The sequence below is a fragment of the Haemorhous mexicanus genome, chromosome 5, assembly GCF_027477595.1.
Source record: "Haemorhous mexicanus isolate bHaeMex1 chromosome 5, bHaeMex1.pri, whole genome shotgun sequence".
NCBI classification, from domain to species: domain Eukaryota; kingdom Metazoa; phylum Chordata; class Aves; order Passeriformes; family Fringillidae; genus Haemorhous; species Haemorhous mexicanus.
In genome coordinates, this window is record NC_082345.1 from 11166080 (window position 1) to 11193331 (window position 27252).

Consider the following 27252-nt stretch of genomic DNA (forward strand, 5'->3'; position numbering starts at 1 on the left):
GGTTGGGAATCGAGCTCCCTGTCAGCACTGTCCCTGGCTAACAGAGCCCCTGCCCTCCCAGCCCTCTCCCTGCTGTGTCGCTCTGCCCGTCCCCCTGCGCCAGGAAAATCATTAATCTCCCATTGTTTCCGTGGCCTTTCCCGGACTGCCTTCAGCGAGGAAAAACCAGCGAGAAACAGCGCGCAAGTTTTTTCCACTTCCCTGGCCGCTGACCCTCCATCCGGAGCTCGCAAATGCGCTGTCAGCGCCCCGCACACAGCAGCTCCCGAGGCTCCCTCCGGGTGCCCGGGGCAGTGACAGCCAGGTTGTCCCATCTGTTGTCAGTCCCAACAAGCCGCGAGCTGCCACAACACGCCTGGCACAGCCCTGGCACAGCCCTGGCACGGAGGTGGTGACCGAGCCCGACAGCGCTCGGTCCCGTCCCCCTGGGGGCTGTCTGGGACAGAAAGGGTTTCCCTTCTCTGGTCCAGACCGGTTCTCACCTTAAGAGCAAAGGTTTGCCGTGCCCTGGGTGGGACGGGACGCTTGGCCAGGGCTGCCCTCCCCTCCCGGCGCCACTGCAGAGCCCGGCTGTCACTGTCACCTGCGGACGGACACCGGGAGAGCGGGGGGACAGCTCGGCGCTGCCCCGGGGAGAGAGAGGGCGGACGGAAAGGAGTGTGGTGACTCACAGGTAATCCCGTGGTGGCTCACAGGTACACCTGTGCTGCCTGCCAGGTACACCGTGCTGGCTGACAGGTACACCCGTGGGGGCTCACAAGTACACCCGTGGTGGCTGGCAGACAGGTACACCCGTGGTGGCTCACAGGTACACCCGTGGTGGCTGGCAGACAGGTACACCCGTGGGGACTCACAGGTACACCTGTGCTGCCTGCCAGGTACACCCGTGCTGGCTGACAGACAGGTACACCCGTGGTGGCTCACAGGTACACCCGTGGTGGCTCACAGGTACACCCGTGGAGGCTGGCAGACAGGTAAACCCCGGTGACACCTTCTGCACCTGCTGCCCTGCCCAAACCCGGAGCCCTTTCATGCATTTCAATGGAAAAAGCGGCTGGGGGAATGTGAGGGGTTTCTCAATTAACTGTTCTTCTGCCAGAGCAAAAAGTGACAGTAGGGAAGGGGGGAAGTGATTCTGACAGAAGCGTTGCTGGCCAGCAGGTGCTTTTGGGCAAGCCTCCTGCATCTGCAGAGATAACTGAGGGCTGAAAGCTCTGCCCTCCTTGGAGTAGGTATTTCTTTCATTCCAAATCAACATGAAAGTGAGCTTTTGGAGATTTCCCTGACAGATTACCAAGGAGGAGTAGAACCCTGGCTTTGGATGGTTTGAAGCAGCTCAATTAAGATATTTATAAATATTTTATTTGAGTTTTGTTCTATTATTTCTCAGGATTTAGCACTTTTTTAAAATAAAAGCTAACTGCAGATTTAGAAATACAAACTGCTTTAGACTATAGTTTCTTCACACTTTTCAGTCTAAAGAAATTAGGATTGGACACTTTGATGGTCTCTTAAACTTTTATATTTACTTACCACAGATTTACTTTGCATGAGTAGTAAGTCTCTTGCAGCTTTTGTCTTTTTCTCCTGTGAAAAATACAGTTTGCTGGAAAATGTCCAACCAAATTTAAAATGTATATACTCATTTAAGTTAACACATGATGTTTTCTTTTAACAAGCTATTAGTTATCATATATTGTACTTTCAGCATCTTAAATTTTCGAGTGAATGGGCACAGAGAGAGGGAGAATTCCTAGAACATTTGAGCAAATACAGACCTGTGACTATCATGCTCCTGTTAAATAAGGCTTTAAGACCTTGAAATGCTTCTCTCATATTTAAGATTAATCTTTTTGTATGTTATAAAGAGAATTCATAGAATCCACAATTTATTATAAAATGCTGAAAAATAAGGTTCATAGAGACAGAAGAGGTTAAAGACAATTGACTTGCTGCCCTTGTCAACAGCAGAAGTGAGGTTATGAAAGGATTTTGTTTTGCTATTTGTAAAACATACACTTGCTACAAAATTTAATGCATGCAAGAAGTGTATCTACTTGCAAGTTTTTCTCTGGAAAAAGATAATTACTGTGTTTGTGCATGCTGATCAGTTAATTTTGTGTGAGAACAACTAAAGACAATTTCTATGTTCAGGTTAGTCAAAGTAAATAATAATAAGTATAGAGATGATAGGAAATTTTATGCAATACATGTTATTTCATGTATCTCATTTTGAAATCAGTCCTTTATGGGGAAAAAATGCTTTTGAAATCCTAAAGGTAATTTTAATTTAAAGAAAATAGTCTACTCTTCTCCCCACACCCATATGACATGCTCCAGATGAGTTTGCAATGTTCACACTATCAATGGCAGTGACAAAAAACCAGCCAGGCCTCTTTCACTTCTCTAATTGCAAGGTGAAATCACTGGGGTTTGTTCCTTTGGGGTTTGTTTTGTCTGTGTGTTTAAGGCAAAGAGAAATTGAGTTCTTTCCAATCACAGCATCCAACACCAAATTACAGAGCCTGAGTGCAGTGGTCTGGAGTGCTTAGGTCCAGCAGAGGACAGGGCAGGGAATCTGCTCATCATTTGTCACAGCAGATTGGTGACCCTCCCCTTTCCCTGTGGCACACACACACCTTAGCATCTATCACTGCTCTGGTGGGATGAAGCCTCATGTGGGTTCAAGGAGGCTCTCAGAAGGGGAAGAAACCCTTTTGGGGGATGTGATGGGCAGTACTGGGTTATCTCCAGCACTTTGACTCAGTGACCCTGATGTTCCTGCAGAGCTTGGCACCTTCTTGCACCTGCTTGGGCAAGGAAGACAGTGCTGCTGCCACGAGGACTCCCAGGGCCTTCCAGGCCAGAGAAGAGTGGGCAGGATGGCCTCCATCTTCCGGAGTGAGGAGATGAGCCTGAGGCAGCTCTTCCTGCAGGTGGAGGCTGCCTACTGCTGCGTGGCTGAGCTCGGGGAGCTGGGGCTGGTGCAGTTCAGAGATGTGAGTAGTGCCTGACATGCTGAGCTGTTGGAGAGGTGCCCCTGGGTGTGCTCGTCCTTCCCTCAAAGCACTTGGGAAAGATGCCCCTGTAGGGAGGCCAAAAAGTCCATGGTGAGAGCGGGATTTCTCCAAGGCTGATCTGAAACCCAAACACCATGCCAAGACCCCACCCTTCCCTGAGTCCCCACCCAGTGCCCTGCATGCCCTCTGCACAGCCTTGGAGCAGCCCTTTGCATCATCAGGACGCGGGAAGTGTCTCCATGAAGGCCCCCCTGTGACTCCTGCTGTCACAGCAAGCTTGTGGGCCAGGCCACCAGGTCCTGGGCCAGGGGGAAGCCCACGGTATTGCCCTGCCAGCAGGACCCTCTCAGACCCAGTGGTGTTTGCCATCCGCACCAAAGGCCCTTGTTCTCTGCTAATGGTAAAAAATGAGCACAGCACTGTGCAGCCTTCAGCCCCAGGCTTGTTTTCCCTCCTGTTTTTAGCTGAATGTGAATGTCAACAGCTTCCAGAGAAAGTTTGTGAATGAAGTGAGAAGGTGCGAATCCTTGGAGAGAATCCTGCGTGAGTAAACGCTTGTCAAATGCAATCGGCTTCCTGCCAACTGGTGGTGTGGGATTTGTTTCTTTAAGTGCTCTCACACTGGGGAGCAGAATTAGTGGCAAAATGGTGATGTTTTCATCTGAGCCCCTGGAAATGTTTTCCATGCGTCAGCTAATTACCACTTCACCCCATATGGGCAATAAATTGTTGCCCTTGTTTTGAAAATGGTTAACTGAACTTAAAACTGTTAATTAGCTTTTATAAAATCACAAGATAAATCTGGGGCTGGGCAGGAGGCTGGTCCAAATAACCTGACTCTTACACCAGTACACCAGGTGTTGGCACACACTTCTTCTGGGTTTCAGCCTTGAGATAAGTCTTCAAAACACAAGCAGCAGAGCTTGTGATTCCCACTGTCCCATGGATGTGTGTCCTGGGAGCTCTGCACTCTCCCCACCACAACGCTGGTGCCCACTGTACTCACAGTGGCAGCACCTGGCATTGTTGGCCAAGCAGTGGAACCTGAGCTTTCTGCATGCCTTACTCACTGCCCCAAATAAAGGGGGCCATGGTGGCCACTTGTGCCAGGGCTGAGGGCTGCCCACATGGGAATGGGCACTGTGACTTCAGCCTCCACTGAGAAAGGAGGCTGGGGGTGTTAATTCTTTGGTGGCTGTGTATGTGCACTGGGATGATGGCACTCATGTACCAATTAATCTTGTCACAGCTCCATGGGATGCCTTGGTCCTGGCAGAGCAACAAGCTGGTGACCAGGATGATGCACCAGGGATGATTCTGTGTTGAGAGTTCTGTGCCCTTTGCTTGCAGGTTTTCTGGAAAATGAGATGGAAGATAATATTGAGATAGTCAAAGGAGAAAAGTATCCAGAGACACCCCTGCCTCGGGAAATGATTGATATGGAGGTACAGAATTTGAAGTGGACCCAGGAGAGGGAAGGGTTGTGCACCAGGTTGTCTGTGTAATGTGCTCAGTAGAACCCTCCCTGCAAGGAAGAGTCTGGTGCCTGAGACTGGCACAACTCTCCCTGCCCAAGGAGGTGATCCCCAAGTTGCTGCCTCAGCACTTAGGCTGAGGCTGGTCCTGCTGCCTGTTCCTAAAGGAGCCCAGTCTTTTTACCATGCCCTGTGAAACATCCCTCTGGTCCCCCATATTAAGAAAAAAGTATTACTTTCACAGAATGCCTCATCATCCTATAGGAGAGAATAAGAAATGTTTGGTGTTTTACCAAGAGACCTGATGTTAAAACCCACTTCAATGCATAAAAATCCCAGGACTGCCTGTCCTGCTGGGAGTATGGTTGTGATGTTGGGGCCTGACACAAATACTTGGGCCTTGCTTTTGGATGTGCAAGGGATGCTTTATTCTAGCCCAGCTGGTAGCAAAGTTTACTGACAGGGTAATTATAAAATGCTGCACACGAAGGTGACTAGAAAGGAAAATCAAGCTTTCCAAGGGCTTTAGCTTCACTAGCAATTTGGTTTCCTGGTATATTCCCAGCCCCATGTAATCACCTAATTTTTAGCCTATCACTAATGAACCTAAACTAATGTAGGTTGCTTTTGTAGTCAGTGTAATGGCAGCCAGTCAGTCTGGGGTGTGAGATGTCTGTGAGGAACCACAGAGATACCCAGCCAGGTTGAGACACCTACACCACACACACCTACCTGCCTGTGCTTGGGTCAGGGGCATCAGAACTCCAGTGCCAGAAGAGGACAACAAATCCATCAGGGAATGTTTGCAATGGAAAAGTGATGCACTGGCATTGATGAATATCTTCCTACAAAAAGTGTTTATCAAACTGTTTGTTGAATATTTCTGTATTCTCCCTTGAAAAAAAAAAAAAAACAACAAAAAACAAACCAAACCAAAACTGTTGTTTGAGATTTGGTATCACCTTGAGAAAGAGCCACTGATCTGCTTCAGAGTTTTTCTGGATGTGCTTGGACCCTAAACAGACAGTGCTGGAGAAACTTGAAGCTGAGCTGCTGGAAGCCAACCAGAACCAGCAAACATTGAAGCAGAACTTCCTTGAGCTGACAGAGCTCAAACATCTGCTGAAGAAAACCCAGGATTTCTTTGAGGTGAGAGGCCTCTTTGCTCTTCCAATAGAGATGTGGAAAGTTCTTTTAAGAACCTGCACTTTCATTTGGTGTATGTTGCTTTTAGAGGTCTTTACCACAAGCCATGATGAGGTTTGCAAAAACACCTCAGTCACTTTGGAGCCTGCATTGCTCCGTGAGTCAGTGGGGCTCAAAAACTTAGCTCACAGTTCTCTTTGAAAATAGCATTTGTGCTTTTCCATTGCTAAGATATAGCTTACTTTTATTGGTTTTCCTTCAGTCTTATCTCCATGGAAAGCTACCTTTGGGGAAAAATTTTGAAGAGAAAAACGTGGAAATAGTTTTTAAACTGTCAATGCTGAAGAGTGTTTTGTAAAACTAATGTTTTCCAGGCAGAAACCAATCTGCCAGATGATTTCTTTAGTGAAGACACATCTGGACTGCTGGAGCTGAGAAGCACTCCTGCTGCTGCAGCTGCCAAGCTGGGGTGTGTATTGGTGATGGCCTCCAGCTTGGCCAGACTTCCCTCCTGTGCTGCATTGCTGTGACTGGCACAGCTTCCTTCAGCTTCTTAGCAGAGGGTGCTCACCAGCCTCCTCTGCACAGCTGTTTCATGAAGATAAGAGAGTCACTGTCCTCAGAAACTATCACCAAAACTATAGTCAGGTTATGGGTCAGTGGGACAAATGGACTTCTGCTTCCAGGCCACCAATTCCAGTGATCCCTTAGCAGGTATTGACTGAAAATTGCCATCTTAAGGTGCCTCACCCATGACTTCTGGACTCAGGCATCTGGTCCTCATGGACAGATGTCTAACCACAGAAAAAGCCATGCTATTGCACTGGGCTGCAGTCTGATGCTTTCTCAGAAAAAGAAAACAGGAGAGTAAACCAGCACTTCAAAATTTCTACCTCCTGCCTCTGCCATTCAGACACTCTCATTTTTGTGACTTTAGGCATCTCCCCATTCTTCCATTTCTAGCCAGAATTTTCTCTTCATCTTCACCTGTTGATCTAGGAAAGTTTGTTTTTTTTAAGAAAGAACCATAGAACAAAGTCAGTAGATTGAGATAAAAGCCAGGCTTGAGCAGGGAAGGTTTTCCTAGAAGTGCCTGCAGCAGCAGCAGAGCCCTGGCTAGCACAGACTAGAAAACAAGGGCTTGTGAAATCATGTGTGCTACAGGTCCTAAAAGGCATGGAATGGGCTTGTAATTAATGTATCTTGTAACTCTGCTCAGATTCACAGCAGGGGTAATAAAGAGGGAAAGAATGATCCCCTTCGAGCGTTTACTGTGGCGAGCCTGCAGGGGAAACATTTACCTGAGGTACACAGAAATGGACACCCCCATGGAGGACCCTGTGACAGTAGGTACCAAGCTGGTTGTGCTTTCCTCTGCCCTCTGTGGGTGCTTGTGACCTGCAGACACAAAACTGGGGACCTGGACTGTGCTGCAGCGCTGGCTGCCTCTCCAGAGCTCGGTGTCTGAGCCTGTAGGGCAAATGTGGGACAGTTGGAGGATGGGAGAAGTTTCTCTGACATTGCTTTCCCCTTTTGCTGCTGTTGAGGGGGTTTCTTTTCCAGCCTGTTAAGATGCACATGAGGCCTCACAGGGCAGCTGTATTACAGGGACCACCATGGAAGTGGACTGTGGCTGTCCCCACCTGGAATTAGCCATGGAGGGTCAATTCCTCTTGGTGTCTCTGGGGTGAACCCTGTGCCCCAGTGGAACTCTGTCCCCTCTGCTCCACATTGCTCCTTCCCCCATAACCCAGAGCTGCTGCCCATGCCTGTTTCCTGAAAGAGCATCTGGGATGTGGAACTGATGGGAAACTGGGCATGTGGGATAAAACAACCAGTGGAGAGGCTGCCAAAAAAAGATACCAACTTTTCTGCACTGGACTCTGAGTGTGTTATATTCTGCTTGAATTGTGTGTTGCAGAGAGAAGAGGTGAAGAAGAACGTTTTCATTATCTTCTATCAAGGAGAGCAGCTTAAACAAAAAATCAAGAAGATTTGTGATGGGTAAGACAGGCCTGTGGGCACGCCACAATGACTCCCCTAGAGGTGGTAACTGGCAGTCTGGGCTGGCTGAATTTGGAGCTGGATATCAGATCTCCAGCTGTCAGCTCTGCAACCAACCTCCCTTCCCTTCCTCAGCTCTGCTGCTCCTAATCATGAAAGACATCCATCACCTTGGCACTTGGAACTCGAGATCCTACATTTTCCAAAGTGGCATACAGCTCTTGAGAGCTTCAGCTGCTCGCTTTTTTACTTGGAACATCTAAAAGGGGACTCTTTAAAAAATAGTCAGCACACTTCCTCTGAAAATCAGGGGCCCTAACTTGAGGACTGGAAACATGGTAATCCTCAACTTTCTCTCAAGCCTTCCTGCATTTCTTCATAGAAAGATGATGCTGCAGTTTATTCAACCCTTTCCCAAGGCCTTTGAGCAATATCTGTGTAATCAGAGACAGAGCCCAGGAGAGAAATGAAAGCTTCATACAACCTGACTTGTTTCCACCCTGTTAAGCATCTTGAAAAGATAATTCAGGTTGAATATTTTGTTACTCTTTCATAACACTGATGACCAATGAGCTTTGTTGCAGTGTAAATCAGATTTGATGAGAGGATCTGTCTGCTGTCACCAAACCCATTTCAGGTATAGCTCCTCAGCCAGGCAAGGCCAGCCAAGAGCCTGCAGGGAGAGAGTGAGCAATTGCTCTTCTCTGACATCTGCACTCAGGGCAGGTCTTTCCTTATGTCCTGCCTTTCATCAGAATAAAAGCAGGTGGATCTTTCATCCAGCTGGCATGACTGACTTCAGTCCCAAGTGACAGAACCCTGGGGACTGTTAGCAATTCCTGCATTGCAAATGGGGCTCTCCAAGGTACCTTCTGTGAGCAGTGGAGGGCAATGACCATCCAGAGGGAAATTCAGCCCTCCTGAGGTGGGCATCTGTCTATAAAGCAGTCATGGACATGAGGGAAGACTCCCAGCTCTCAATCACTGATTGATCCTGGAGCTCAGACATACGAGGAGCTCTGCCATAGCCATTGTGCAGGATCAGACTGCTGCTGCCAGTGCTCTTTCAGTTTTCAGCAAGCCTCGTTCTCTTTCTGGATTACAATTTACTGCCTCTAATAGAATCACAGAACAATTTGAGTTGGAAGTAATTTTAAAGATCATTTCATTTCAACCCCCCTGCCATAGGCAGGGATACCTTCCACTAGACCAGGTTGCTCAAAGTCCCATCCAGCCTGGCCTCAAACACTGCCAAGGATGGGGCATCCCCAACTTCTCTGTAGCACCCTGTGCCAGTGCCTCACCACCCTCACAGTAAAGAGCTTCTTCCTAATATTCAACCTAAACCTACTCTCAGTTTAAAGCGATTCCCCCTATTTCCTGCCACTACATGCCTTGTAAAAGGTCTCTCTCCAGCTTTCTTGTTGGCCTCTTTAGGTACTGGAAGGCTGTGGTAAAATCTCCCTGGAGCCTTTCCTTCTCCAGGCTGAACAACCCAAATTTTCTCAACCTTTCCTTATAGCAGAGATGCTTCATCCCTCTGAGCATCTCCTTTGGACTTGCTTCATCAGACCCATGTCCCTTTTATGTCTCATTTCTTTGCTTGCTTTTTAAATGCTGCTCAGACCCCTTCTCCCCTTCTGCATGGGCAGTTGCTGGTGGGAAATGCCTCCCATTGGATTTTCCCCTGTGCCAAGGACCTTGCAAGAAGAAGTCACCAGGTCATACACTTAGAACTGGCTGGGGTTTCCCACAGAGTGCTGAAAGCTCTTCATTGTGGATGTCTTTTTTTTTTTTTTTTTCCCTCTGCAGCATTTAAAATTTCCTGCAGTCAAAAGTCAAATATTTTTTTCCCGGGATGGGAGTACAAGAACAAGCAACACAATTCCTGTCAACATATTCCTTGTGATTGACACGAAAATCCCCCAAACCATAGGCACAACCTTCTGCAGCTGGGGCTCAGGCAGTGCTGGAAATGTGAGCAGATCCCTACAGGGAGTTGTGGTGTGCAAAGTTTCTAGGAGCCAGTATTGCAGATGTATGTGGTGGTAGGTTTGTAGGAAGGAACTTAGACTGGTTTCTCTCAGGCCCTTGTAACTGAAGGAAAATACAGCTACCAAAGACAAATCCACAGAACACTCTTTGCAGTGTTAATGAAGTCATCTTCTATGTTCCTTCTTCCTTTCAAATTTTTGGTTGCTAATATGCCCATCTATATGGATGTTTTCCTCTGTGGCAGATTTCTAAATGTATTAATCCTCTGGCCCTCCTTTTGTGCTCTGTGGGCCATCAGCCATCCCTGGTACCCAGGCCAAGACATCTTAGTCTGGTCCACCTTTAAGGCAGGGATGACTATACCTAAAGCAGATGGCAGTGTCGTTCCAGCCCTAGCAGGATATTTCTGCTTAGCACTAAGTCATCATTCATGACAAGTAAATATCCTGCAAAAATCATGGGACTGGTCTGAGCCAGCCTCCTACAAGGCAGGCTAAGATTTGTTTGCAGAGCTGTGTGCCTCAGGTTACACTTGTAGTCCCTGCTTGACTCTAATTGGTAACATTAGTCTGCCAATTTCATGAGCATTAAGTCCATGCACAAATTTATTAGTGAAAGGTGTAGAGGGAGCAGGAAGGAGGAAAACGTAAGAATTTTTCTTTTCCTCCTTCTCTTGCGGCTGCCTCAGTACTAATGTGAATACTAAGCTGAGTTTATCAATGTAAGGATTCCCTGCTGAATTCTCCTGGAGCTTTCAGAGATGTCTGTGCCATTAGGGCAAAGCTGATACTCAGTATGCAAAATGGCTGTTAAAAGATCAAAGCAGCACTGCTGCAATAACGTTATTGGGAATGGGGGAACTGTACAGCACAGAGGAACAAGCTTTCAAGTTTGATTAAAAATCCTTATTAAAGATGAACTAAGAGCTGTGAAGAATAAGAAGATGGAAATAATTAGGTAGGGTGAATAACCTTTGGAAACGAATACCAGGTGTTGAGTGAGGAGAAATTCAATTCTGGAAAGGGAAGTTTAGCTGAAGAGTACGTGCTGTCATTACACACAGCTCTGGGCTGATCTCTAGGAAACTGCAGCTGTTTTGTTCAATTTGCAACTGTACTCACTTGTATGTGTGCTGGAACTGATTTTGTAGAGCAGGTGGTGAAATATCCTGCGCTCAGACAAAGCCAGAGTATGATGCTTATCTGTACACAGAGCCTGTACATTTTTGTCTCTTAAGCAGGGATAGACCCCCTATGACCCTGTTACATCTTTTAATTCATCTCACATGCAGAAAGACAGCCCTTCAGCAACCCTTACTCAGCATATCCACAGCAGGATGGTGGAAATGTGTTGCCTTAGGTCAGGGGCAGGAGATCTCTGCTCTGCAAAGAGGAAGGATCTCTTCCTGCAGATCTGATGGGCAGTATCAAAGTGGCAGGGGTGGCACATGCACTAGATATCAGTGAACAAGCCAAGAAGTAAATAAAGGAGGGATGTCTGCTATTTTAGTTACTGCAGCGCCTTAGCTCATCTCAGGCTTGCAGGCAGAGAGCAGCAGCAGTGCACCCTGTGGCCTGTAAGGTCCCAGGCCAAACTCCTTGTGCCTGCTGTTGTGCATGAAGAGTACTCTGGGACTTGCTTTGCAGGCAGGACAGGTAGCTGCACACTTCTCAGAGAGACATGCAACTCATTTCTAATTGTCTGTGCTGGGATCATATAGTGTCCAACACTGTAGTGTGCTGTGCTGGTGGAAGAACCTTTACACCAGAGTGACCTGCAGCTGTGCTAGAGAAGGTCGAGTTCTGTGCTATAGCTGAAGCAGTACCTGCATGGAGCTGAGATTTTCACTCAAATTAGAATCCCACATTAGTCCTTCTTATACCACGCTAAACAAGCCCTCTGAATCTTCCAAACAGAACCTTGGGGGTAAGCTCATAAAAGCGTTCATACTGGTTATCAAAGCTGATGTAACAGACACGCTCTCAGGTGTTTAAAACCCTTCCCTTGTTCCCAAGGTGCCTAGCCAAACAGGTGGGCGAGAAGCACATAGCCATTCTCCTATTTTATCCTGAAAATACCGTCCTTTTGTTTGTTTGCTTGCTTGCTTGTTTGTTTTTACAGGGTTATTTACTTATGCAGCCTGCCCGCACAAAGGGCGTTTGCTTGCAGTGCAGCAGTAGCTCAGCTGATGCCTTCTCCCAGCGCCTGCAGGAGGGTAGTGCAGACAGGCACATGGTATTTTTCCAACCTCGGTGCAACAGGGACATCTGTTGGCTACTGCGTTAGCAAGGCTGCCTTTGCCAGGGTGGGTTTTCCTTGAGTCTCAATTCAAGCAGCTTGTGGACAGGAGGGAGGTGTCTACCTGTTAGTCATACATGACCTCTGTATGACATCAGGTCCTTGTATCACCTAAGACAAGGAGGGTTTTTCAGCTAGAGCAGGTGAAGGGATCCTTATTCTCATCAAGGGATAAAGGTACCTATTTGAACCTTTCTGCAAGACCAGGTGTGACTCTGTGGTATGTGAGAAGAGTATATTGCTAGGTCAGGAATGAATTCCAGTTTCCCTGCCTTTGAGCTGAGAAGAGTACAGAGGAAGAAAACTCAGCTGGGTTTTATATAAAATTTCTATAAAATAACGGGTGTTTCTCAACTCTCTCTTACTGAGGCTAGATTTCGTGCCACAGTCTATCCTTGTCCAGAGTCTGCCACCGAGCGCCGAGAAATGCTTGATGGAGTCAACACAAGAATCGAGGATTTAAACACAGTAAGTGGCAGTGGCTTTAGTGAGGACTGAACCCTACAAGTGGGACCTGCCCAGATATTTGTCCTGTCTGAAACCATGTTGCAGACCACACAGGTTGTCTTCCTGACACCGTATCTCATTATCTCCATTGTTCACTTACGCAGCAGCACTGTGGTGGCCACATGATGCATGGTGGTCCCAAGACCATGAGCTGTAGTTTTACTCATGGGTGTGATATTCCCCGGGTTTGTGGCACAGAGCTGCCTGCAGGAGATGCCAGCTTGGGAGCACAGAGTGAGATGTGGCCAGTCTGTAAGCAACTGGGTAGGGAGCCAATCCCACAGTGAGGTAACTCCTAGCGGTCTCCTCTACACTTACAGTGACTCAGGACCATGCAGGGAGAGTTCTTGGTGAGCAGCACTGTCCACCTGGTGTTGAGTGATCCTGTGTCCACACCTGCAGATGCTGCTTTCCAGGATACCCCACACATTCATGCAAATAGTTCCTTTCCATCGACCCTCATCCACCTGCCCTCTCCAATTAACTGAGTAGCTCATGCCCCCTGTGCTTCCCTATCTTGAGTGTTGCCCTGTGTTGTGCTAACAGGTGATAACACAAACCGAGTCCCATCGCCAGCGACTGCTGCATGAGGCAGCAGCCAACTTGTGGGCCTGGGGGATCAAGGTGAAGAAAATCAAGGCCATCTACCACATCCTGAATTGCTGCAACATCGACGTCACCCAGCAGTGTGTCATTGCAGAGATCTGGTTCCCAGTGGCTGATGCTGACCGGATAAAAAGAGCCCTCCATCAAGGAATGGTAACAGAGCAACAGTTTGGGTCCTTGAAGCTCTCACCCACACTGAATTGTTTATGTGTTGAGCATATTTTCAGACAGATCTGGTACTGTAATGTGGGGCTCCCTTTTCTAAGTTGAGCTTGTCCCTTTTTCATTTGACCTTTCATTTTTTGACAGGGCTTAAGGTCAGCATTAAATGTTAGCAGGTTTGTGACAGAAGTGATGTTTGAGCCAGAAGTGGTGTTGTGGGGGCAATTCTATCCACTCTGTGTCTGTCCTTGACACTGTGTTTGCAGGAACGCAGTGGCTCCACGATTGCCCCCATCCTCACTGCCATACACACCAAGATGGCACCACCCACCTTCAACAGGACCAACAAGTTCACAGCTGGATTTCAGAACATCGTGGATGCATATGGTGTGGGCAACTACAGGGAGATGAACCCAGGTGAGAAACACTCAGCTACAAAGAACTGATTTGTATGAGCCAAAGTAAAGCCTTTGAGCTGTCTCACTATCCTAAAAAATGTACTCACTGCTGATTGAGAAATCTGAACCATATTGGCACTGTTTGGTGTATAGGCATGGATTCTCTCAAGCAAGGAATTTGGCTGTTGGTCTTTAATGAATGATTGTGATGGAAGTAAGGAACTATACAAATACAGGATGGAGAACAAATGGTGAGGTAGCTGGTCTGAGGAAAAGAACTAAGCTCATAAGGGAAATGTAAGTTAAGCTCACTGTGTTGAGGAAAAGAAGGCCGAAAGGACCTGACAAAAGTTTGAAACAATGATAGAGAATTTCAGACCACTGAGAATTAGTCGAAACCTAGAAATGGGGGCCTATGCGAAAGGGTGAGATTAACTCAGATTGTTGAGGCTGAGCAGGTTGAGAAACATGATAGTAACTTTCAAATACATTTTTGTGTTGCAAAACAGAATGCAGTTGTCTACACATGGTGTTTATTATGGTGAGGTAAGAAGCAAAGGATAAAACTGCAAGGAAGGTACAGGTCATACAACTGAACATTCTCTGTGATGGTAAAGCTAGTTCTGCCCTAGATCCGACTGCCTGGTGTGTAGGGGAGGAACTGAAGAGGCCTTGTAGGGAATGGCCTGCTGGAGCAGACTGCTTCTTTGATGAGGCCTTTTTGTTTAGAGAGAGCTGAGCTTCTTGGCCTTTCCCTCCTGCAGCTCCCTACACTATCATTACCTTCCCCTTCTTGTTTGCGGTGATGTTTGGGGACTGTGGCCACGGTGCTCTCATGCTGGGCTTTGCACTCTGGATGGTCATTAATGAGAAGAGCCTTCTGGCCCAGAAAAGCACTAATGAGGTGAGTACCAGGGGTACACCCTATCAGCATAGGGAAAGGCTCATCAGCCCCACTGGATAAAGGGGGACATCCAGCCTCCCAAGGGCTGTGTGGAGATGGTTCAAAGATACCTGTGACGCAGAGGCTGGCAATTCTACCTGTTCAGACACAGAGGGCCTAAGGGACCCAACATTTTCTATGAATAATTGTATATACACAGACCAGTACAACCATGTCTACTGCTGTTTGAGGCTCACAGACGAATGGACCTGCAGGTACTTTGGTCACTGGCACTGCCTTCTCCCCCTGCAGATCTGGAACACCTTTTTCAGCGGGCGCTACCTGATCCTGCTCATGGGCATATTCTCCATGTACACTGGCTTCATCTACAATGACTGCTTCTCCAAATCATTCAACTTCTTTGGTTCTTCCTGGCATATCATCCCCATGTTTAAAAATAACACTTGGAAGTAAGTGCTAAATGTAGGAAGGATGTAAAAACACACCAAATGGAGCATGTAGGCTTGGAAAGAGAGACTGCCTGTGTGGGGAAGGGAAAGACTCCCTGCTGTGGATGTAGCCATGAATGAATCAGAGGTTTTGTCTGACACACACAGATGAACTCACTATTGAAATGGAAATGTAGAGTCCCCGGGAACACGCCTGTTTATTCAGGCACTGATGTGCATAAAAATCTGCAGGTGTCCAGGACTGATGCATAGAGAATTATCAGTGTGAGGGAGGCTGCCATTGTGTGGGGCCCATTTACATGCACACAAGTGCAGGATAACAGGTCACAGAAAGGCTGGAGTCAGCTACAGATATCCTGTGGTAGTCCTCAGCACACCTCACATAAATACACTGTAGGCTTCGATGGAGAGATTAAGCTGCAAAGGTCATTTCCCTTTTCTCTTGTAGTAAGGATGTGCTTCTAGAAAATACAGTGCTGCAGTTGAATCCAGCAGTCCCAGGAGTCTACTCTGGAAATCCATATCCATTTGGAATTGATCCGGTAATTAAATTAAATTGCTCTAAGATAATTTGTATTTCAGTCCTGTTTCTGCATATCAGGTACATCAGTAGCTCCCTGCACTCTCTCCTGAAGCTGTGCTTTTCACTTCTTGCTCTTTGTTCCTTATATAGTTGTTGTGGTTTAACCCCAGCCAGCAGCCAAGCCCCATGCAGCCCCTCACTCACTTCCCCACCAGTGGGATCAGGGAGAGAATTGGAAGGGTGAAAGCTGGAAAACTCATGGGTGGAGATATAGACAGTTTAACAGGGAAAGCAAAAGCTGTGCACACAAGTAAAGAATTAAGTAATCTCTTCCATGGGCAGGCAGGAGCTGAGCCATCTCCAGGACAGCAGGACCCCATCACATGTGATGGTGCCTTGGGAGGACAAACACCATCACTCCAAACATCCCTCCTTCCTCCCTCTTCCCTCCACTTTATACACTGAGCATGATGCCATATGGTCTGGAATATTCCTTTGGTCATTTTGGGTCACCTGCCCTGTCTCTGTCTCCTCCCAGCCTCCAGTGCCCCCCACAGTTCCTCACCAGCCTCATGAAAAGCAGCAAAAGCCTTGGCCCTGTATAAACCCTGCTCAGCAGTAACAAAAACATCTCCATACTATCTACCCTGTGTTTACAAATCCTGTGTTTACAAATCCAAAATACACCCCCATACCAGCCACTATGAAGAAAAATATCTCTAACCCAGGCAAAATCAGCCCATTCCACCCCTTATTCCATACTATTTACATCGTGCTCAGGTACCACACTATTCAATACAACTTCATTAACCACCACTCACCCCACCATTCATCAGTCCTTCTGATGCTTTCCTTTAGCAATTAGCAATGGATATATTGCCAACAGCTCTGCACAGACAGCAGCAAAACAGTAAGCAAGAAGGAAATTTGATTTTGCTGGAGAGTGATCTTGTGCTACAGTCTCTTTTCTACTACACATCTGCTGAACTCTGTTTCCTTACTTGAGTACTTAACCCATTCCAGAGATAGCTCACCAGTTTGAAAGCAAACTTCCAAGTTTCATGAAGTCTATTTGTTGCATGGAATGTGAAATAAATGGCAGTATTATTTAACGTAGCCACATTTTCTTCTCTGTGTCCTATTTCCCTTTTTCTTGTTGTTCTGTCTTTTATCATGTATTGAAACGTACTTTTTCACATCAAGTTTTCCTGTTTCAATCTTCATATTAGTCAAATAACCCCCATCCCTGCTGGTTGCACTCTCATTTCAATTGGTCACCCAAAGGAACTCTGTCCTCCCACGGTTCTCAGAGACATTGACCTTGAAGTCAGTTTTTTATAATCTCAGCTCTAAAGCTCTGCCCAGGATGTGGGCAGTCTGGTTCAGAAAATCATGTCAGAAGCAGCTGAGTTTTCTGCATGCTACTCTAATTTAAGTTGACCTAGACTACCTCTTCCAACCTGGCTTCTCCCTGTTCAAAAGTGTAAAAGTCCTGGCTGGGAGGGAAGAATGGCTGAGCAAGTGCTGGCAGGGAAGGGGTGGACAGGAAGCACCAGCTTCCAGATAACCTCTGAGGAGATTATCTGTGTCATCTGTCCTGAAGGATGGATGGCTCTTTGCATTTTCAAAATCCTGCTGGCATGACTGAAGTGTATCTTTGAAAAAACTCACCCTGATAAGGAGAAGCTAGACAGTCTCTTTGGTATTCAGAGAAGAGGCAAAGCATGTCAAACAAACATGCAAAAGCTAAGGTTCCACCCTCCAAACAATCCTGTCTTCCCCCTTTCTCTTCAGGTACTATACTTAATGTCTGAAAAGTGTCTACTTACAGTCTCTGAGGACAGAAGACTTTGGGGTCTAGGAAGTTTGAGAAAAAAAGGAGAAGCAACCCTGAAGAACTGTAGCATACAAAAGGCAGGACTGAGAAAGGATGTATGTCCTAACATAACTAAAAAGTTAGTGCAGAGAGGCAGGCAATAAGCTCATCTCCATGACCAAAGAGTTGAAAAGAGTTTTTTTCTGTTCAAACAAAAAGTTTGAAAAGGGTCTATCCTCTGTGCTTCTCTGGTGAGGGTGGAACTAATTTTGGTTGCAGCAGGAGGGATTTTTTCATGCCTTTCCACTTTTGCTAAAGATGATGACTCAGCCTAAGGACAGGAAATGACACAGAAAATATCTAGGTTCTGCCACCAGCCTCTGCAGAGGTTCCTGGAGGACTGAAGCAAAGTCATAGGATCATTTAAAATCCTTGTTATTTCCTTTGTTAAACAAGTTAAATGCTTTATACATTTTAGATTAATACCTTGGCAGAGTGAAAAGTAATAAAAGGAACATCTAGATTTCTGTGCATTGCTACCCTCTTACTAGAACTGGTAGGAGTAAATTGATGGTGCCAAAGCAACAACTTCCACAAACTTTTATTGATCAAACACCTGAAAATCTTGTTCTTCTCTCTCTCTCCCTGTTCCTTTACCCAAAGATCTGGAATATTGCATCGAACAAGCTGACTTTCCTGAACTCCTACAAAATGAAGATGTCAGTTGTCATAGGGATTGTGCACATGGTTTTTGGGGTGATACTCAGTCTCTTCAATCACATGTAAGTTCATTTCAGCAAGCCTGTTGCTGCAGCAGCACACAAGTCTTCATCACTAAACTGGTGTCCTTCACTGAGAGAAAGTCATATTTTGGAGTGATGATTTAAACTTTGACCTTTCCCTGGTGTGAATAGAAATACCCCATACACTGGCTGACTCACCCAATGGTTGATATCCAGTGCTAAGTCCAAAGGACAGCCATAACATTGCAGCTATTTTCTTCAATAAACTCTCTTTTTAACTTACTTTCTTATATTCTCAATTCGGCAGAAATACTGAAGCACACTAAATTAAAAAGATGTAGCACCTCCCACTATTGACAACTTTTCTCTTGAAAGACAAGCTCTTTTGGCCTAAACCAAAACACACTGAAATCTTGCAGAGTGTGTGCATTTTGCCTAGCTTAACAGCTCTTGGTCAGGGTTTGTGGGTGTACTTGTCTATATCTCTGCCTCTAGGTTTTGCAACAACAAATAAAAAATGGTGATAGAGTGCAGGGCCTGACACTATTGTGTTGAGAGACTCTCCAAAGCTGCAATGTGTGTAGTGACCTTCAAGGACAGAAAGTGTTTGAGAGGACCCTACAGGATTGATACTACACCTGGTTCTGACCTTTCTTGACATATAATGCTTAACTTTGTGAATAAGACATTTTTTTGAAAATTGTCTTTTATTTCAGTGTAATAATCTTTTGAGGTGCTGAGATACTGGTAGGTCAAGTACAAAAACCTGAAGATATTCAGTTGTTGTGGTTTAACATAACAGAGCTTTTGTATTTAAAAATGGCTTTCACTGATAAAGCCTTTAATTATGGACTTCCTTCTTGGTTAGTGATAGTTGTAAATATGTTAGGTTATTTTCCAAAAATTAAGTACTGCCAGACTTGGGTGCAAACTTGCATTAATATCTAGTGTATTAACTCTAGTTTTCTTTCCTGATTCTTTCCAGCTACTTCAGGAAATACATAAACATTATCCTTCAGTTCATTCCAGAGATGATTTTTATTATCTCTCTTTTTGGCTACCTGGTCTTCATGATTATTTTCAAATGGTGTCGTTTTGATGTCCATTCATCCCAGAGTGCACCAAGCATCCTCATCCACTTTATCAACATGTTTCTGTTCAACTATAGTGACACTTCAAATGCTCCATTGTATCTGCATCAGGTATGGATCAAGCAGCCTGAATCCACTGTAGTTTTGTATTTGTGGTGGGTGTTGTGGAGAGTGGGCCTAAAGATACAGGCTCAGAAGCACAATCACAAGTGTCAGTCACAAAAGTAAAGTTTATTCTTCTGGTATTTGTGTTGGTCTTGTCAACAGGGAGGGGAAAGCAGCTATCAATCAGTGATGCAGAGAAAATCTTTCCTAGAGTCATTCTGACAAGAATAATGATGCAGTGGAAGATACTATTGGGGGGGAAAATCAAAGTGTGACTAGAGATACAAAGCTGTGTATTGCTGGCATGCTGTCCTGCAGTCTGGTCACAATGCTAGAGACATCTTCCTTTCTTCCTATAAATAAGTTCCTATTTCATCTTTGGAAAGCTTTAATACTTGACATTTTCACCTAAAAAAGTAGAAGTAGCTAGAGGATTTTCAGGCAGCTTTTTGTCAGATCTAACTCCTCTTGGGAGTTCACTTAAAAAAAAAAAAAAAAAGAGGCAAGCAAAAAAATATCCCCTAAGAGAAAACTTGTTTTAAAGTCATCTCTATTTATATTCTCAGAACATGGGATTGTTTTCTTTGATTGATTTTACATCTGCAGCATCAATGAATAATCTGCAAGCAAGTGCTGCATCCAGCCACATGTGTGCACCCACATGTACACAATTGCACACTGGGCGCTCCAACATGAGCTCAATTTTAGGGACAGCTGTGAGTGAGAATTAGTAGAGAGCCCTAATCACCTCCAAGAAACTGTGTTAAGGATTCAGGGGAGTTTGGAAAAACACAGTCTTCCCAGCCTTTAAAAAATCTTTAGATAACATTGTGCTTTTTAACAACCCAAAGCTTTCCCCAGGTGGCAATTTTTTTCTTATATTCCTGTCCCCCTGCCCCACCAGGATCAGAATCTGCCATCTGCCTGGGCAGTCTGAATGAAAATACTGTATGAGTCCAATCATAAGGTGATCAGACATCTGAGCCAGCTTTTAAAAAAAGGTTTAACGTTAAGAAGTTGTGGTTTAAGATTTTCTTTGTTTGTTTTGATGTTGCTGTTTTCTGAAAGTACCAACAGTTTTGTCAGGACAGCAACAGGGGTGCCATGCTGAGAAGAACACTTTATAAGAACACTTTATATTGTGGGGACAATCTGTTACCAAACCCAAGCTATGGGGATTCAATTCCTTCTGGAATTGCAGATGTGGAGTAAATCCAGGGCAAGACTTGAATGACTTGGCTCTTACTGCAGCCTTTCTACACTGATCAAAGCAAGGCAGCCTGACTGACTCACACAGAGTTAGAACATTCACTTGGGACACTGAGTAGCCAGGTTCAAGTCAGTAGCATGAGATTTTGGTAAATTAACCCTTTTCAGCATGAAAGCCTTTCATCTCCAGGTCTCCAATCATCTCTAGCTGAATCTGCTTTTTGGAGCCTTAAGCACTATACATTTATTTTCTTATTCTCACAAGCAGAAGATAAACAGCCAAATACAACAGGGAGCTGAGCTGTATTTGTTGTATTTAAAAAATTACCATTATATAGACTCAGCTTTCTAACCATAAACTTAGTTGGCTAAATGAAGTAAAACAACTTTTTGCACTTGTTTTGTCTTTTAGAAAGAAGTGCAGAGTTTCTTAGTCATATTTGCTCTGATTGCTGTTCCCTGGATGCTCCTAATTAAACCTTTCATCCTCCGAGCCAACCACCAGAAAGCTCAGCGCATGGTAAGGGGTGTGGATCAGCTGGGGGGGATTCAGTACTGCAAAGACAAAGCTGGGGAGACAGACCCCAAAAACTCCTTGCAGTGATGTAATTCTACATTTCTCTGACCTCAGGCTTCCTCTGACAATTTCAAAGTGTGCTTTATGCCACATATGCCCAGGACATGTGTATGAACATGTCTAAACCATCTAAACTAGAGTCAGAGAATGGCTAAATTTGGAAAGGATCACTGGAGGTCATCTGGTCCAAACTCCCTGCTGAAACAGGGCTCATTACTCAGGTTTGTGTCCAGACAGCTTTTGAATATCTCCAGTGAAGGAAACATTACCCTGGAAGCAGAAGCTTTGCTGGCAAGGACATACTGCATTTGTTAAGTGGACACCAAGCTCTATCACCTGTTGTATCCAAAACCAAAGAAGATTCAGAAAGATTGAAGTGCTGGTAAAGAAAAGACAGGGAAAATACCTCAGTTGTCAGGCCACAATCTCCACTAACCATTAGTTTGCTCTCTGTAGAATTGGGGCATCTGTGAAAGTCCTGGCCATGGGGAGAGCAACAGTGCTTGAAGGAGAGGTTTGATTTAAAAGCTGTTGCCTGCTTTCTGGTAGTTCTTTCTTCCTTAAGTGATTGCCTTCACATAAGAGAGCCCTCCTTCCCATGGGCTCTGTGGCTTGCCCACAGCTTCCCAACACACAGCTGCGGCAGCTGCAGTTTCCCAGCTGATCATTAATTCTCTCCATTACTGCACTAACAGGACTTTACTTGTCAGTCAAGATTTACTTCTCTTTATAGTTAGAGTTAGTGGCTGGAGTACCATTTATAGGGCACAGATGTTTCCATTTGAAGAAAGAGATGCTGGTTTGCTGCTTGACCTTTTCCAACCCAGTCATTTCTGACCTATAATTGAAAGCCAGGTCCCTGGGAGACCTTTTCAGCCCTGCCTCTGCACTGTAATTTCTTATTTTGTCATTCTTCTGGGATTTGGATGAAGGCTTGACATGGCTGACTCCATCTCCTGCTTTTATGCTAGGAAAATCTGACAGGTTTTACCCACCTCCTATTGTGCCCCCATATTTCTATTCCTAATTTTCATATGTTAGCTGTCTGATCACATCCTACGTTCCCCTAGATTTATATATTTGCAGCAAAGTCTGTTTTCTATGCTGACATTCAGGTAAAGCAAAGATAAAGCAGGTGTGACAATCATTACTGCTGCACTAGGAAACAATAAGTTGTCAGGAGACCTTTCCCATGAAACCTGCTGGAGGCTACAAAGGGTGACAAGGCAGAACCTGACAGAAGCCATGAGGTCTCTATTTGGTTATGCTGTATAATAGGACTATTAGATCAGGTTGTTCAGGCCTCTAGAAAAGTCCCGTAAATAATAATTATAGAGAAGTTGCCCCAAGATTTTTGCCAGTTTAAAGTGAATCAAGAGCTTTGAATTTTATTTCTGCCTGTATCCAAGAACTATGTGACCTTCATCAAGTCATATGATCCTCTCAGGCTTCGTTGCTCTTTCACTTGACACTAATTCCTTTGATTTGCACCTATCTAATTGGGAACATCAGCTTTAAAAGTACCTCCATTTTCTCATTTGCTAAAAGTGATGGGTCTTCTCATGGTGGGATCAAGGAGTGTATTGTGACACTAGAAACTAGCTACAAAATAGTTGGAATCACTGGAAAATGCTCTAGGATGGAAAACATTTAGGTATTATTAGCCATTTGGTGGGAATATTCAATTTCTGCTGTCCTTGATGACTATTGTTGAAACTGTCTTCATGTTCATGATATAATCCTTCATGTGTTACCCATCATGAGGTTATTGAGGGAGTTCTGTGCCATGGGCTTCTTCATTTTGTTATCAACCAAGCATACTGCATTTTGTTTCTGAAAGATCCGTTCTCAAGCCATCTCAGGAAACTCAGGAGGTGAAAATGAGGTAGATGTCCCAGAGACCAATCACTCCAAGAAAGCTTCCCAGGGAGACCACAGCGGTGGCCATGAAGGACATGAGGGTGATGATGAAGAGGTAAGTAACTTTGGACAGAAAATTGTTCAGACAAACACAGTAGTAGAAGATACAAAGTCAAGCAGAAGACTTTTGCAGAGTTGCCAGCCCTTCTTTCTAACAAGATAACACATACTGTTATAACAGTTTGTATTTTCAAACAGAATAGGGTTTGAACTTTCATTGAATTGACTCCTCTGAATTTTTCCTTTGGTTTTGCCTGGTGGTGGCAAGCATTCCTGCAAACCTCAAGCTTTTACAAACCTCAAGGTTTTGTTTCCTCAGGGATGGTTGTTCACTTCCACATTGCACCCAGAGAAGGTCAACTCTTTACCAAGAGTCAGGGAGCTTTCCTTCCTCTAAATTGCAAAGAAGCATTTAAAGTTGGCAGCCAGAACTGTTGACTAGGGAGAGAATCCTTCCTTTGGCAGATATTGTCAAGAGCTTCTACAGCAGAAAGCAACACAGGAAAAAGTGACAAAAATATTTGTAGCAGTTGGGAGTATCAACAATATTGAGTGTGGATATGGCTGGCTGTTCCCAGTCACAGGGAATCTTCACAGATTTGCTTATTCATTATTATGAGATACAGTTATTCAGTGATATCTCCCAAAATGTGTATGCCCATAGGCAGATAGCCTGAAAGCCCCTATTTTACATAAGAATTTCTGTCTCATAAGAAATCACAGAGATTGGCAGCAACTGGATTGACATTTAAGGATTTGAAATCGTAAGAGTGGAATGTGAGCTGTTCCCCAAACATTTAGTTTTCATTGGAATTGTATTTCTCCAGTGAGAATGTATGGGAAGATCATACAGAACCAACACTTTTCAGAGCAGTCTTTTCCTGGGAAATACCTTTGTGTTGCTCAGGACATAGCAAGGAAAGGAGTAAGAAGAGCCTTTGGTGGAGGGTTGCTCTGCTAACCAGAAAGCCCTGAAGTGAGAACTAACAAAGCTTTTTTTGGTTTCATATGTTTTTTCAGTTCAATTTTGGAGATATATTTGTCCACCAAGCTATCCACACCATTGAATACTGCCTTGGCTGCATCTCCAACACAGCCTCCTACCTACGACTCTGGGCGCTGAGCTTGGCCCATGCACGTGAGTGTTTGTCCCCCTTTAGTGTCCTCACCATGCTGGTCATGGCTTCTTCTGGTGTTTGACTATTCCTGCAAATTTCTTCATGAAATCCAAGTTTCTCTTTGTGGACATTTATGTGTCAGGACGTTTTGCTTCTGGTGAGATCACTCCAAGTGTTTCATGGTGGACATCTCAGTTTTCAGAGGCGATCCCTGGCAGCTCTGACTGTATTTACTGGCTGGGGCCCCTTTCCTGCACTGCTCTTTAGCCACCCCTCTGGAATAGTCCTCATGGTGTGTGGCACGATTGGAGGTGCAGTCCACTTGTGTAGTCCAGTCCATGGAGGTGAAGGCAGTATGGGAGCCAGAGCTGCTTTTCCCAAGAAGCACATGCTGTAGCCTTAGGGAATGCAGATGAATGCCAAAATTACTTGAAACAGTAATTTTGATTCTCTTCAGCAAACAAGAAAGAAAAGGTCTGGCTCAAGAGTTTCTGGAATTTGTCATTTTCACTGGGATCTTTCCCAGAAACATTCAGTGGAACATCACATTCCATGAGAAATGTACAGCATTTCAAAGTCTTTTGTCTTGGTTTGTGATAAAAACAGATGCTCAAATACTAGAAATTGCCTCAGGCTGGAACTTAGATTTTCAATGTTTCCAATTTTTCTAAAATGCTTTTTATTAATATTGCTGTAATGCCTCTGGCTAGGAGTGCACCTGCCCTAAAGAATTGTGCACGTAAAAAAAAGAAAATAGAAAGGGGGTGGGGGGTAAGAAGGGAGGCTGTGGTGTGGCGTGCCATGGATTGACAGGGGTGAGCTGTACTTCTTGGCACAGAAATGAGCTCAGTAAGAGTGGAGTGGAGGCTGATACACATTACCTTTACATGGAGGACAGATACCCAAATAAAATAGAGCCACTAAAAAGCTTAGCTAAGGGCATACATGTTCTACAGACTAGGAAAAAGGGGTGAGCTGGCAGACTGCATGCTGCATCTGTCCGTAGCTGCTGCTCAGCACAGTTTTATTTCCTTCTGCAGAGCTGTCAGAGGTGCTTTGGACCATGGTGATGCACAATGGGCTCAGCAGCAGCGGCTGGACAGGCCTCATCGCCATCTTCATCGTCTTCGCGGCATTCGCGGTGCTGACGGTGGCCATCCTGCTGGTCATGGAGGGGCTCTCGGCCTTCCTGCACGCCTTGCGTCTGCACTGGTACCGGCAGTGCTCCTCTGGAGCTTTTCCCAGACCAGGCTTTGGGAGGGAACAGGCTGTGGGAACAGCTGGGCACAGTGTTAGACATGCTGTGCCAGTGCTTTGGTCCATTGCTTGCCTTAGGCCAATGAACTGAGGGAGCTCCAAAGGGAGCTCAGAGATCCCTGCTCTGACCTGCTCCCTGGAGCTACCTGCTTGTCCTCCTGCACCTGCGGTGGTTGTCAGCATGTGAGGCAAATGGCAACCTGCAGTTCTGTCCTGGTAAATGTGCAGAGCCACTGAGGCCTCTTTGACCTGCACAACAAGGCCCGAGGGCAGCACAGCCACACCACTGGCTGTGTGTCCCACCCAAGGATCTAACTAGACTGCTGCCAAGGGCAGCAGGAGTTCAGCTGGTAGTGCAAAACCTGATGAAAACCTGGGTCTGTGCTTGTGTCATCAGCCCAAGTTAAGCTTCAGGCTGCCTAGGCTTTGTGGGAAACCAGCTCCAAGTTAACCCCTGATCATCAGTGCAGGCAAGGACAGTGGTGGGGACCCACCATCAGCAGGTGAGCAAGACCAAGGTGACAAAACACCCTTCACCACCACTGTAACTCAGCATCCTACCTGAGCCTCAAGCTGTGGCCTTTTTCACCAAGTGATGTCCTAGCACAAATCATAAACACTGCCAAACCATGGTGCAGGTGCTCGTCATTGTGCGGGGAAGAGGAGGTGTCTGTCTCCCTCCAGTGTAATTAGCAGGTGGTTATCTCAGCTCTCAGAGCTTCTAGAAACGGGTTACCAGGCAAGGTGCGTCTCATTGGCCTCGTGATGAGCATTTCCAGTCTGGCTCAATGGACAGTCAGAGCTGATGCATGCCACGTTGCTCCCTGGGCTGCCTGTGTCTCACTGCTGGTGCCATAAAGGGCCTACATTCACAGCTTAGAGTCCAACACCTTGTGGCCTCCCTTTTCCCATGGGTGCCGTATTTCAGCCTCTTGGCTAGCTGTAGGTCCTGCTTGCAGGCAACACTGATGCCTCCCTCTCTCCTCCCTAGGGTGGAATTTCAGAACAAGTTCTACGTGGGAGCTGGATACAAATTTTCTCCGTTCTCCTTCAATCACATCATCAATGGCACCTCAGAAGAGTAAAACCAGTGCATCACTGCTTCCCTCCTCAGACCAGGCTGTTTCCTTGTGGTGGCTCACCCACAGAGTAGGATAGATTGGGTGAAAGCGAATGGGGCATGGCCCTTAAAAGAAGAGCTGTAGATGAATATGTCCTAGCTTCATTCCAATATACTCCTGGATCAGCTAAGAGATGACCTCTATCAGCTGGTCTGGCTGAACCCTTGGCTGAGACTCCACTGATGTCTGCAAATACCTGATCCTCAGCATTTGATGGGGTCAGCTGCCTACTTACTGCTTGGTTGAAAAGAGGAGATGCAGCGTTGGAAATAAATGGGTTATTAACAATCGACTCACATGCGTTCTGCTCCATTTGCTGCCTTGTCGTTGTGGTATATTTCTTTCCAAGGAAAATATGTTTTGTCTGTGGATGATCATATGACGTAATTAAGTCCCTTATAAGATTTCAGTCCTTCATTTAGCACACAATGCAAACCATCTCAAAGACAGATCGTATTGCAGACTTGCAGTTTTCTAAATGCTTTACTAGAATAACCCCTTTTTATCTGATTTGCTCCAGGGCTTGACAACACTGGATTATAGAAATGTACACACATCATCACTTAACAAAAGTGTTAGTTTTGAGCTATGTAAACAAAAGTTTCCACATTGGCAGCCATTTTATTTATCTCGATTGACTTGTTTGTCACTGGAGACTCAAGATGTGCTGTATTTTTCAAGATGGGTTGTTAAAGCAGATTGTGCAGAAATGCTAATATCTAATGAACAGAAAGAAAAGTGGAATCAAAACAGTTGGCGTGAATTTGAAGTACTGATGTACTGTGATCTTCTGAAATATTCATGAATC

General features: G+C 45.4%; 1 protein-coding gene across 1 annotated transcript; it reads left to right on the forward strand.

Annotated features, from left to right (window-relative positions):
* The first annotated feature begins 2790 nt into the window (after positions 1 to 2790).
* On the forward strand, positions 2791 to 26736 carry ATP6V0A4 (ATPase H+ transporting V0 subunit a4). Its single transcript, XM_059847859.1, has 20 exons — positions 2791 to 2999; positions 3485 to 3563; positions 4371 to 4465; positions 5519 to 5644; positions 6016 to 6110; positions 6861 to 6987; positions 7563 to 7645; positions 12313 to 12406; positions 12992 to 13204; positions 13480 to 13630; positions 14376 to 14515; positions 14807 to 14964; positions 15413 to 15506; positions 17967 to 18085; positions 19032 to 19248; positions 20864 to 20971; positions 22869 to 23003; positions 23969 to 24086; positions 25107 to 25278; positions 26315 to 26736. The coding sequence occupies exons 1-20, from the start codon at positions 2883 to 2885 to the stop codon at positions 26406 to 26408; spliced, it is 2535 nt and encodes an 844-aa protein (XP_059703842.1). The 5' UTR covers positions 2791 to 2882; the 3' UTR covers positions 26409 to 26736.
* Positions 26737 to 27252: the final 516 nt, after the last annotated feature.